We start from the raw sequence: 13,506 nt of genomic DNA, 5'->3' as shown, positions 1-13,506 counted from the left end.
AATAGAAGGTTTTTTTTCTGGTGGGATATGGAGTTTCTGTCAAGAAACAAGATTCATTGAATTTAATGTGGGGCGATAATTTTTGGAAGAATAAGTTAACTCAAAATGTGAAGCCTACTGCTTTGCATTATAATAGTGGCATTTTAGGGACTAAAGTCCTGTTTAATGGGAAAAAATGTTATAAAGGGTATAGATTCATATTTTTTAATCTTAAAGTCAAAGGATTCAAGGATCATTTATTGCAATTATGCAACATAAGATGCACAATAAAATTCAGTAAAACAACAAACACATGACAAACAAAACAAACAAAAAAACAGTGGTGCATTCCTGTTGTGCATTTTTTAAATTTGCATCATAAGGAATGTAAACAGCAGCAACAAAAACAATTCGCTGGGCAGATAATATGGCCGACATCTTCACATTAAAAATTTAACATGAGGAAAAAACAAAAAAACATTGTCCATCATCTTTAACTGTGTCCTGCTGTCCGCCCGTAAAGTGAAGCTTGATCCGGGATGAACGATGGATCCAGGTCTCTGTGAAGATGTGGGCTCAACAGTCACCGACCTCCCGCTGCTTTCATCCATTTTAATTTTCTGCGACTGGACATCAGACAGCCAGGAGCATGCTGGGTAGTGGAGTAGCCTCAGGTCCTAGCTGGGTTAGCTAAACTACCACCTAAGCTCTCCTCCCTCTCCTCCCTGGGGCAGTTTAAGGAAGGTTAAGTGGGCAATGCCTGTTCAAAATCATTGTTCCATTCTGACTACATTTTTCCAAAACCTTTCTCCTGAGAAAAATGCCAATATTAGCTTTTTTTTTTAAATGCCAAAAAAAAAGATACATTTTAAATCTCATTCATATTGGTTTTGTAGCCCTGAATACAATTTCAAATTTAAGCCTGTCAAGATTTTTAAAAATAAATGTGTGTTGGAATGCACAATAGTTTGTAAAGCACCTTTCTTGTCTTCCGACCACTCAAAGGGCTTTACATGACTTCATTCACCCATTCACACTCATTCATGACGACAGAGGCTACCATGCAATGTGCCACTCAGCTAATTCATATTCACACCCATGGAAGATGATCCGCTCTTCCTCTGGGCCGCCCCTACTAGTATTAGTGACTGTTGTGGCCCTGTTACATTGTAACATATATATTGTAATACTATCAACAGCCCTCGGTCTCTCCTGTTGCAGTCATGTAGTTTCTCATTGCATTACAAGAAACACAAGGTTATGTTACTTTTTTCACCAGAAACAAGTTGTTGGTACATCTCAAGTTAAACTCAGTGTCAGATGTTCAGAGTAATCAATTGTTTCCTCCATATTTGATTCAACTGATTCGTTGTCAATTAAAATATATGAACCTGAAAATGAGCACAATAATTCTCTTTTAACATTGTAAATTTCCATTTGACTTCTCCTCCTTCAGACTAAATTGACCATGGTAGCAAAACAAATAATCCTAATAGATGCATGTGGAAATGTCTCAGGAAATGTGGCTCCGCCCCCTCAGCTCCGCAGCTTCTTGACGGGTGCCGAACTAGTAACGCTCGCCTGCCATAGCTGACCCTTGCCGCTGAAGTGCCACAGACTGCCGCTGAGTGCCGCAGAGTGCCGCAGAGTGCCACAGAGTGCCAGTGCCACAAGAAGGATCTCGGCCCTGCACGAAAATCTGAGTCAGCTCCACGTCGGTAATCCTGGTCACTTGATGACAGAGGGGTGGACACAGGCAGCTTTTACTATCTTAATTATTCAGGCAATGTGAGGGTGTTACCAACCTGTTGCCATGTGTAGCTTTTAATGTAGGTGGGCATCAGTTGCTAGCAATAGGCTGCCAGGATAACATCATTGACTCATTTTAAAATGTTTCCAAAACATGTGGCCTGTCAGATCCTGTTTAGCCTTGTGGAGCCTTTTTTGTGGTTGAAAGTAAATGGTTACAGATGCCTTGATAAATAAAATAAACTAATTTAGCAGTGAATACTTCACCATCTACTTATTTTAAAGTGGCTGCTGTATTTACTTCTATATGCACATTTTTGTAACATGTACATTTGTAAAAAAAAGAAAGAAAAGAAATGAACAAATGGTATAATCGTAATACTACTGGTTAGTTATTTTTCTAACCAAACCAGACAAAAATAATTCTTATCCACAAAAAATCTACTTTGTAAAATCTAGGTTACTGTGCGGGACATGGAATGGGATTAAGAAACTGATGTGTACGTGGATGTCAGCTACATGTGCTTAACAAAAGACTAATAATAAGTTCTTAAGATTTAAATGGTTTATTTAACAAATTACATTTCCATGTGCATGAGAAAAACAATTCAATGAGAAATTCACTATAGATGTTATTTGTATTGCTCTGTGAGGACTGCATGTGTCTCATGCTGTAAACCGGTGGACCGTTAATCTCCGTAACCTATCAGAAACTTGCTAGTGCCTCCAACCAGTAATGTGGGCTACAAAGTATTTTTTTTAAATACATTGACTTCTTAACTCGTAATCCACTCATTCAGTGTGTTTGTGAACTGTCTTTTAACCTTCTTACCACTGAGACACTGCCTGACTTGTGTCTCATGTCTTTTCTTGTTTAAACAGATGGACACGGGTCATCAGGTTTGGTGTAAAACAATCTCACACACTGTGTTGGGAAATGCAGATTGAAGATGCCTCCTAATTAGAAAATGTGTATGTTCTATGCAAACTTTAAACCAGCCTATTGATCCGATTCATGCCTGACGTCAATTCATCATTTAACCTAGCACCAGGCCACCGATTCATTTAGTTGGCCTGAATTATGTGGTTGGAAGCAAGTATCTGTCTAGCAAGCCCAACAGTTATCACCTACAGTTCAGCTAATGGTTCAGAAATATTGTAGGCAACTTACTTTGATGTTCGTTTTCCAGAACATCAGATAGTCTTATGGTTAGAAAGTGGGCTTGGAGGGTTTATTTTGTCAAACTAGTGTTTCAAAGGGCTGCACAGCAGTGCAGTGGTTAGCACTGTCACCTCACAGCAAGAGTGTTGAGGTTTGAACGTCTGTGTCGAGTCTGCATGTTCCTGGTGTCAGCATGGGTTTTAACCATGCCGCTTCCTCCCACGGTCTATACAGCCATGCCGGTTAGGTTAATTAGTGACTCTAAACTGTCCAGAACGCGAGCCATTACAGATAATGGTTAGATAATATCCAAGGTCAAGAATGAGCTTTCATGCGCTGCTGGCGCCAAGTGAGACTGGCATCCAGGCATATGAATTTTAGCTGTTCTGTGGTCAGATTTTGCATCAAATCTTTTAGCTTCACACTTAACTCATCATTTAAGCCTTGTTCTTTTTAAGTCTAGAGAGAGCCTTGTTAATAATCGCGACAGACAGAGGCTGTAGGAATGTGTTTCACCTTTTTCCAGAGTCATTTACAAAAATCCATTAGTAAAGTCGACAAAAATGGTTGATAAAAACACTGACATTACTTTATTGCAAAAGCATGAACGTTTGTTGGTTCTAATTTCATTTCTTATTCACTTGTTTACTCACTTAGTGTTGCTAAACCAGAGGGTTGGGGTGGGAAAGAAAAGGTTAATCTCACAGGAGTTTTTGTTAGCTGTCTTCATCTTGCATTTTATCTGCTGCGTTGAATCTATGAACATTTTTTACAGACGGAACGTTTGGTTCAGTGGGTGTCTGAACTAGAAGCCTTCAATGACTTGAGATCAGGTGTTATACTGCATCACACAGCCTCTCTCTCATAAAAGTGCAGAAAAGGAACACAGAGATGTGCTATTCAATGATCATTAACTCTGATATGTCTGCTCTTTCGTGAGCTGAAATGATTGTGTAGAAGACAAATTGAATCAATCTGGGGACAGATCACAGAAGATTTGAAAGCAACAACCTAATTTGGGCAAGTTTAGAACTACTAGTATTTATTAGCTGAGAGCTTCTGAGCACTTGATATCATGAGGGGGCCCTTAACCTTAGTTAGTAAGTACCTTAGTTTCCCACAGGTACTTTTAATGTGTTTTTAACAAAAAAGCCGGTGGAGCACACTGGGAAGTGGCCTGATGGTATTTAAAAGGCAGCATCTAACTTGATGACAACTCACTTCCAGATCAAATGCAATGGATTTTATTCTGCTCTTAGTTTGTGGTCACATACCAGGGACATCCACCCATCTGTATCTATACCAGCTTATCCTGAGCAGGATCACAGAGAGCTGGAGCCTATCACAACTCACATCGTGAGAGAGGCATGGTGCACCAGTTCTGGTTACCAGTCTAGCACAGGACACATATGGACAGACAACCATTCACACACACATTTACCAGTTTCCAATTAATCAGACCTAAAGGCTGTGTTTGGACTGTGGGGAATCCGGGACCTTCTAGCAGTGAGGTGGTGCCGTGCTGACTGTGTAATAGTAATACAAACTTCATAATCTGGGTGTGAGTAGTCGCTCACTCATTGAGATTATTGCTTAAGAATCAAAACTTCAACGACACAATTCTGTTTTTAAAGTTCTGTTCTGTACTTATAATCGCACATGTACTGTCTCCACTCTCAACTTTCAGATTGATTACTCCTCAATAGCTTTGTCGTTAGTAAACCTGAATGAAATTGAGACTCACAATTTTCAAATCACTCATACTGTTTTAAGTGAAATTCCTGTTTCATTCAACTTGGGTGCAGTTTTGTCCATCACCTGTCAGTATTAATAATGTACATGTTAATAGCTTGGGAAAAAAAAGAGTAAAAAGGTTTTAAACGAACGCCTTGTTAGACAAACTTACTTGGAAGAGAAAACAAAGATGAACGTTAAAATCATTTCCCAAACTATCCCTTGTGAACATCCATCACTTTGCCCTACTGTACTTAGTTGTGTACAGTAGTAGTTGTGCACCCAGTTTTCCTGTGCAACAAGGGATTATTAGACACATTTCAGGTGTGCTCACTTTCAGTTTTACCCAGGTTGTAAGACCTTTACTTTGTACTTTAAACAATCTGCTTCAAGTAGGTTTTCTCACATCCCAGGTTCAAATCCAGCTTGAAAGGAGCTATTTGTGGATGGATAATGTACATTGGTATAAGTTACTTATTCACCATTTAAATTGTTCTCAATGCAGTAACTTCAAAACAGACATAAAACATTTTTTCCAAGCTGTAACACAATCTTACACAATACATTCTGCTTATTTCCTATATTCAATGATGCTTACATTGAGTCAATTTTCAAATCCACTTTTTATGGCGGCACCATTTGATCAAAGGGAAAATACTGGATGCCTTGTGCATCATTTAATATAGTTTCATGTTAAAGAAATATGTGTATGACATATAGTCATTTTGGAAACCTTGTGGTCTTCACTAAATTGCACATGGAGTGTAAACAGATACAGGTGATTAACCCACTGAGAGAGGTCCATAGGGTTGAAGAGGATAAGGAGACACTTGATGATCAGTACAAAGAAGGATCAGCCCAACTGTCTTTAAACTACAGTTTTACTGCTGGCTACTTTGTCAGATTAGACTGTGATTACAGAAAACAAGTTACTACCAACGGTTTGTAAGTAAAGGCCTCAGTTTGCTTCAAACAAAGTGCTTGTCGGATCACCTAACAACATCTGGAACCCCGGTTTTCGACAGTAGAATCAGCTGCTTTTTGTAACTATCTGAAGTTGTACAAACTAGTTTGTTAAAAACATACTGAGGCCATAACAGTCCCACACTCACATCCACACCATGTGCCTGCTGTTGTGGACCATGTGTACAGTGCCATCAGTAGCTCAGGTTAACATTAACCACTTTCCATCAGTGTCAATGTAGCCCTTGAAATTGCTTCATCTAGGTGGAGCTCTTAGATAAACTGGTCAATAATATGTCTTCCTAGAGAGGTCATCATGTACACACACCCTCTTCATATTCTTTAACAGCAAGCAGAGCAGAACCCAACACCCCCTGGTCCATTTGTACAACGTTCTCCCCTTTGTTAGTCCAGGTTATCTAGCTGACACTGATTGGATAACTTGCAGTTTTTTGTCAAACCATTATGATGGAATTCCTCTTGTCCCTTCCGGCAACATTTGAGCCACTGATTTTTGGTCCACAGATAGTGACACTAGTCCACAGATAGTGATGACAGAGTAAAAAAGTCTCCATCTGATCACAACCTTCTCCATCTCAGAGGGGCCACTGATGTTGAACCACAACTCTGCTGGTTCTGGAAATGTACAGCAACTATGATTCCACAGAGCATCCCTGGCCTGACAATATATGTTCTTCAAGTCCAAATTCCCCAGTCCCTCCATCCTACGTAACATACTCCTCGTCATCACTAGGTTCTGATTTGATGTGGTCTGGGTGAAGTAGAGGAAAATGCGGTGCTGTACTCCTGGTACAGACATACCACTCCTTAATGTTAGACAACTGAGGTAAGGCTGGGTTGACTGAGCGCTGGCTCCTTCGCCGGGTCCTACCACTCTGCTGCCTCTGGGCCAGCTGACTCTTCAGGCCTGACAGAGAGAGATCCAGAGGCATCGCCATTGGAGATGAACTCCGCAGAAGCAGCTTATGGTCAACTTCGCTGGCTGAGCTGATATCCAATGCGTGATTGGACAGAAGAGGAAAATGAGTGTTTCCATTGGCAAATGATGGAGAGAGGCGGTTCATTTTAAGGTTGAGGGGCTCTAGGAGAGCTTGATGAGGTTGTTGGAGTTGATGAGGGATGGTGTCGTACACGTCTCGGGGTTCAGAGGTAGGTGACGACTTGACGTGAACCTTCATGTGTTTGCGCAGGGAGCTGGGGTGGGTGTAGGACTTGGTGCAGCCCAGGGCCTTGCAGTCGTAGGGCTTCGAGGCTGTGTGGACCTGTGAGTGCTTCTTCCGGTCGCTGCTGTTGGCGAAGCGTCGCTCGCAGAACTCACACTGGAATGGCTTCTCACCTGCAACACAAACATCCCACTCACTGTTATCACACTCTAGAATGGGCCAGTAATTAATGGTACACTTGAAGGGACACCAACTTTTCTCTAACACCCACACATATGCCACTGACTGTGATTTGACCTATGGTGCGTTGAATATATTGTGCCAAAAGGAACTCTTATTCATTGAATGTGGGGCTTTGTTCAGGTAAAAGAATTAAAAATAAATCTTGAGGATTCTTGAGAAATTCTATATGTAAAGGTTCCTTTAGTATCCAAAAAATTGTTATTTCACTAAGACTGTTCAGACATTAATTACAGAGCAAAATAATGTATAGTTTGTATATTACAAGTAAAGTCACTTATTACTTATTACTATATTAATAATAATTGGCGTTCAAAGCTAGCAGTAGCAACGTACTTTAGCTCTTACATTTTTTTTCATTTTTAAGCAATTCAGTTCCGCTTTAATTTCTGCCAGTTTAGATTTCAGCTTCCGGGTTTTTCAGCAGTGCAGGGCAATGCATCTGGGCTTTAAGATTTCTGCATTTTCAGCAGTGCTTTGCCATTCCATCTCAGCTGTCAGCATTCACGCACATTTTCTGCAGGAATCGCATCCTCTAGTTCAGGGATTCCCAAAGTGTGGTGCGCGCACCCCTGGGGGTGCGCGAGCTGCCTCCAGGGGGTGCGCGAGAGGAAAAATGTAATGGTGGTCTAATGGTGTAATAATTGATATTAAATATAATTTTTAAAAATGTAAGTGGGATTTTTCACAAAAACATGAATTATAAAAATTCCCTTTGTAACATTTAAATTAAAAAACTTACAATTTAATAAATAAATGCACTTCAGCTCCTGCCGCCAGACTGTCTTTTACGTACACACTAGCTAGCCTAGCTTGTGCAGCTATAACGTCAGCTAACAGCAACGTTCATGCAAATATGCTAAACTGGCTGAAATCGGGGAAACTGTCAGGTGGAACATCTGAAGCTATCAGTCATAAAAGAGGAGAGGGACAGAGAGAGAGAGAGGAATCGGAGGCGAGAGGAACGGAGAGGTGAGTTGGGGAGAGACCGGGAGAAGAAATCGAGCCGGAGTCAGAGAAAGATGAGACGGAGGAGACCGAAAAGGAGGAAGGGATAGCACAGACAAATCGGGAGCACATAGGCCCATCGCGGAGTCAAGGTGAAAAAGAGGAAACGAGAGTGAGCATCAGACTGGGAAAAAAAAGAGGAAATATGATGAAAGGTATCTGGGCCTGGGCTTCACTTGGATTGGCAATGCAGATTGCCCAAAGCCACAGTGCGTGGTGTGCAGTGAGTTTCTGGCTAACAGCTGTCTGAAGCCCTCTTATTTACATCGCCATCTGTACACCAAGCATGCCAGTGCAAGTCGAAAGTCCCTTACATTTTTTATATCGAAATTGGAGGAGTTACAAAACAGCCAAAAACAACTGCAGTCTCATTCATGTGTTGGGTCTACAAAAAACGCACTGCGGGCTTCATATCTGGTCAGTTACAGAATAGCAAGAAAGGGGCTACCGCACACAATCGCCGAAGACGTGTGCTTGCCAGCTGCCAAAGAGATGGTGGAATGTATGATTGGAGAGAGTAACTTTATTGTAATTCGATTCAGATTAATGTAACCGCTATGTATGGTTAATTGTAAATTAAATGTGATGCAATCTGCCTCTGAGCCTGTGCGTGTGTCCTCGCCATCCTTATTGCTCTTTAAAAGTGACTCCTTGTGTAACTGAAATGTATTGAAACTTTGTTGCAGTGTTTCAGGGCGTTTTCACACCCGTAGTTCGTTTGCTTTGTTCCGATTCAGGGTTTAATATGATACAATGTTGCAGTTGCCCCTTTGTTCGGTTTGTGTTCACACTGCCACATTTAACAGCGGACTAAATCTTGTAAACAAACGCCACGCGCGAGCAAACTGTTCTCTCATTGGTCCGATTGTTATGCGGCTATAAATAGGCTCTGTTGATTTTTTTTTTTTTTAAGGTGTGGGGGATTGGGGGTGCGTGAACCCGGTTGGGATGTAGAAGGGGGTGCGTGGCCTAAAAAGTTTGGGAACCGCTGCTCTAGTTATTTGTTGTGTTATGTCGTTGCTCAATTTGTTGTGAGCTGGAACGGGCAAGAGACATGATACTTTGCCCCGTAACATGGAAACGATGTACAAATACAAAGAAAACGAAGACTTTGAAAGGCTGGAACACCCACACTGAGTCCTTAACTTAAAATTTCACACATATCCAACTCAATTTGCTGTAAAAGAAAACCTCTCTTTGACAATAAAGGCCACCTTGATATATTTTTGGCTCATTTGCATAATCTTTAGAAAAATGCCATCTACTTTTCTACTTCCACTGGATTTCAAATGTATCAACACCAAATGTATAAAGGAGATACACAGACGCATTACAGTTGGGCAAGACTGGTTTAAAAACATTGCAGCCATCAATAAAAAGTATCTGCAAAGGGCGGGGCTTAGCAGGAAAATGGCCATAACTCATTGACCATTTGTCCAATCATCCACAATCTTGGTAGATATCTTCATGCATTGTGTGGTAGGCGGACCAAAGCATTTTGAGCCGACCCACAATGTGTATCTCTAAACCTGTTGGACAGAATTTCAACAACTTTGGTCAACATGCTCTGGGGGACGGTATTCACTAAAACCTGAAGGTTTCATATTTTTTGTGGGCTTGGTCTATCACATATTGGATCACAACTGAAGTTCTCATGAGCATCTTGATTAAAGTCAGTGGAGATAGCCTGCACCATGTCCTGAACAAGCACATTAGGCTTCGTTCACATCAAATAAAGCATAAATACATCCATGTGCGTATGGCTTATTACAAGTTGTATTCCAGAAATTTCAGCCTATTGCACCGACTTCTCTTTAGAGAGAAAAAAGGAACTTGGTGATTGAATAAATCTCCAGAGGGTAATATTATTTTCTAGGGTCCTCCGTTATTGAGGAAGTTTTTCATACTTGCTGTGAATGAATGATATCATTTTTGAATGCATCGTGGTGAACATGTTTTGAGTATTTTAAGAACACACAGAATACTGTTTTCAAAAGTAAGTAAAGTAAGTCTTCTTACAAATGACATTAAGATTTGACAAATAAATTACAAAACACACAAACGTCATTGCAATATGTGTTTAGAATACATGAAACCCTGAAACCTGCTCATTGTTGCTTGCAGCTTTAATTTTTGGGTCATTAGAACTACTTGAATTCTGTTGGTTTAAATCCGGATGATTATACAATAATATAGCATCTTTGTTGTTAAAGGTTTGCAAAGAAGAAATACATTAAATAATTGTTCTAAATTTATTGGTCAAAGACTTAACAAATATTTTATCAATTACAGGTCAAACGTGTGGGTTTAAGTCTGACAGTTTAAGTCTCTGATTTCTATATTTTTGTTCGACCTCGTTTGAATTTTACTTCATTGTCTTAATGTATTTATTTTTTCCATCTATCTCTCTTCGTTGTCATTTGTTACATCACGTCAACTGTAATGGAAGTGTTTCTATATTCCCATGTAATGATAATGTATCATACTCTCACATCACATTTATGTGAGTGTACAGTTTTCTCTGGGTATGTATGCACCATACTAGTATTGCAACCTGGACCTAACATGGATCAGTTATAGTGGTCACTGTGTGATGTTTGTTTTGTGGTGGTTTGTTAATAGAAAATGTATCAGAAAATAATCATTGCTTTTTGGAGCTACTTTAAACTCTGCAGTATTTCCCGACCCTGAAGACATCCAATAGAGCTAAAAATGTATTTACCTAAACATATATTTAATTGGCAGTCTATTTATGTCTCCCTGAGCTATTGCAGTTTAATTCTATAGCTCTGCAATAAATACTTATGCATAAAGGTTCTGATGTTCCGTTATTGTTATATTTTAATATAATTGTTGATTAAATTTTATGGAGGCTGTAGTTTGGTGGTCCTAATAATACTTAAAAAATAAGGGACTGTTCAGCAACATGGCAACCCAAGAGTTGCTCTTATTGCTGAGTTATACTTGATCTATAAAGCATTAGTAAATAATTTATTAACCATTAACTAATGCGTTAGTTACAGTTTATAATCCATTCACAAAGGGTGTCAAAATAGAGAGCAGCACTGTCTCACTGACTGAGTTAAATTAAGCTTTTTTAAATAACTGCTGACTGGTTTTACTTAATACCACATACACAGGCATCAAATAAGCTTGGGTGATTGTCTGATTCTGGGTAGTTGAGAAAAACAATAGAATTCCTGCGAACTGTGTTTCTATGCAGACTGGAATAACTAGGCACGTGTAAGTCTCATCACACTATTCTGTTGTGTACATCGAATCAATTTGATCGGGTACTTGTCCCTTTCTCTCTCTCACAATCCAGCTGCTTTGTCCTGCTTCCTGTCACCTTGCATGACTCCTAAGCTGCAGATTCAACCCATGATTCCTCTAGGAAACAAGGAAGCAATGGAGGCCGGATATAATAGGGTACTGAACTGAGCCTACGTAAACATGGAGGGGATTCCTAGCAGACTGGGAACAATATATATTAACCTCTTTATTCCCCGTCTCTGTCAGGGGGCTGCTGTCTTGGCGGATGACACGGATTTAAACACCATAAAGACTGTATCTCAGCGCTTTGTTTGTAGTCACACAATCATGAAACCCTACCAGTGTGCGTGCGCGTGTGGATCTTGAGGTTCTCGGAGCGTGCGAACATCTTGCCGCAGTTGGGAAATGCGCATGCAAAAGGCTTCTCCCCGGTGTGCACGCGAATGTGGTTAATGAGTTTGTATTTGGCTTTGAACGCCTTCCCGCCGCGCATACACTCGTCCCACATGCAGACATGACTGAGGGTCTCGAGCCCCGCTGCTACATGCTCGGTGGTGACGTGGTCCACCAGCTCGTGCATGGAGCTGAAAGTTTGGTCGCAGACGGATGTCGCCGTCCGCCCAAGCATCTGTCTCGAAGAAGTTCGGTCAATCCATTTACAGACCAGCTCAGTTTTGACGATAGGGCCTTTGGAGAAATCCAGCAGGCCGTCCATCCCACCGCAGACACCACCGTCGGCAGAAGCGGAGATACTAGTGGCTCTCGGCTGTGGTGGTGAGACGATGCTCGAAGCCCCGGAGTTGTTGTTTCCCAGCGGAGAGACGAGGCCATTGTGCCTGGCCACTACAGCCGTCCGCTTCATGCTCAGCACGGCGGGCTGCCCCGCTCCCGTCTCCAACTACAATCCTCTCTTCCACGTAAAACGAGTTAAATCCAACTGACAAAGCGTTCGCCGCTGACCCGCTTCCTTGTGTGTTTCGGTGAAAGGGAGAGCGCATGCGGCGGTGTCTTTACCCCCCGCTGTTCCGTATTAGATCCCGAGAGTCAGAGCCTCCATGCTTTTATTTACTGTGTGAATGGAGCTGAACGGAGTCGAAGAAATACAGCAGGCCGCGACCCAACACTGTCTGGGGGCGTCCTTGTCTCCTTCCCTTCTTCTTTCCTTTCTTCATTCCTTTTCTTATTTTTCAAATAACAGACCCACAACGTTATGGTACACACATGAATAAACAAATTCACATTTAGTAAGTAAACTCTGTCACTGGTTCATGTGGATAACCTAAGTTTAAGTTTAATATTAAAGACATTCAAAATTATTATTAAAAAGATGACTATACAGTAATAACAGCTAAATATCCTTAAAGAATAAAAAGGAAAATAATAAAATACTCATCACATTGTACTATGCATTCCACTACAGCTGCAGTTGTCAGATAAATGTATGGAGTAATATCAGCATCTCTTTCAGAAATGTAGCGCAGTAGAAGAATATAGTAGCATAAAATGAAAACACAAGTACAGATAGCTCACAATTGTACTTACATAAAGTTCCAAAAGTGGCAGTCAGTCAATGTGTCAATATGAGGTATGTGTAGGATTTGAAGTCATTCTTTAGTTTCAGATATTACAGTACCTCTTGGTTTTAGCGCTGAAACGGTTGGGCTTGATCCCCTGCAATATTTTAACCCAAAATTGGAAATTATGTAATAATAATGTTAAGTTCATTTTTTGTTTTTTCTGAGCAGCATAACCGCACTGGTGTGGTTTGACTGGAGAACAGTGAGGACTTGCTTTTCTCCAGACCGCTGTGCTAAAGAACAAGGCCAACAAAACACAAATCAATGGCAACTATCAATATCTTCAGTTTCAATTATTCTACACATTATTTCCTTGATTCATTGTTTAATCTACAGATGTCCGAAAATAAATGAAAATACTCTCAATTTTCTAAATCATTTAAATCCATCATCTTCCCATCTGAAGAGAAGGGATGGGTGTAGGAAATCCTCGCTCAGGTGATTAACTGGTAGCAACTCACTTTCATTAAGGTTAAGTCTGTATCCTGAGAATTTGCCAAATTGAAATGTGCAACCCTGCCGGAAAAGAGAACACAGGATTATAAACATAAAGTAACAAATCATCTGCATATAACAAAAAATTGTGTGTCAAGCCTAGATGGGAAATACCTTCAAACTCCTCCTCCTCGTAATTAAT

At 40.6% G+C, this 13,506-nt stretch overlaps 1 protein-coding gene across 1 annotated transcript; it reads right to left on the bottom strand.

The window, feature by feature from the left end:
* Positions 1–3,454: 3,454 nt before the first annotated feature.
* Positions 3,455–12,342, bottom strand: LOC142933066 (uncharacterized). The gene is made up of 2 exons (XM_076077213.1): positions 11,632–12,342; positions 3,455–6,944 (listed from the first exon to the last, which is right to left on the bottom strand). Exons 1-2 carry the CDS (start codon positions 12,152–12,154, stop codon positions 6,313–6,315), a joined length of 1,155 nt encoding a protein of 384 aa, XP_075933328.1. The 5' UTR covers positions 12,155–12,342; the 3' UTR covers positions 3,455–6,312.
* Between the last annotated feature and the right edge of the window lie 1,164 nt (positions 12,343–13,506).

This window comes from Anarhichas minor, unplaced genomic scaffold, assembly GCF_050575085.1.
Source record: "Anarhichas minor isolate MPS153535 unplaced genomic scaffold, ASM5057508v1 ptg000058l, whole genome shotgun sequence".
Lineage (NCBI taxonomy): Eukaryota > Metazoa > Chordata > Actinopteri > Perciformes > Anarhichadidae > Anarhichas > Anarhichas minor.
This window is presented reverse-complemented; position numbering and strand designations above follow the sequence as displayed.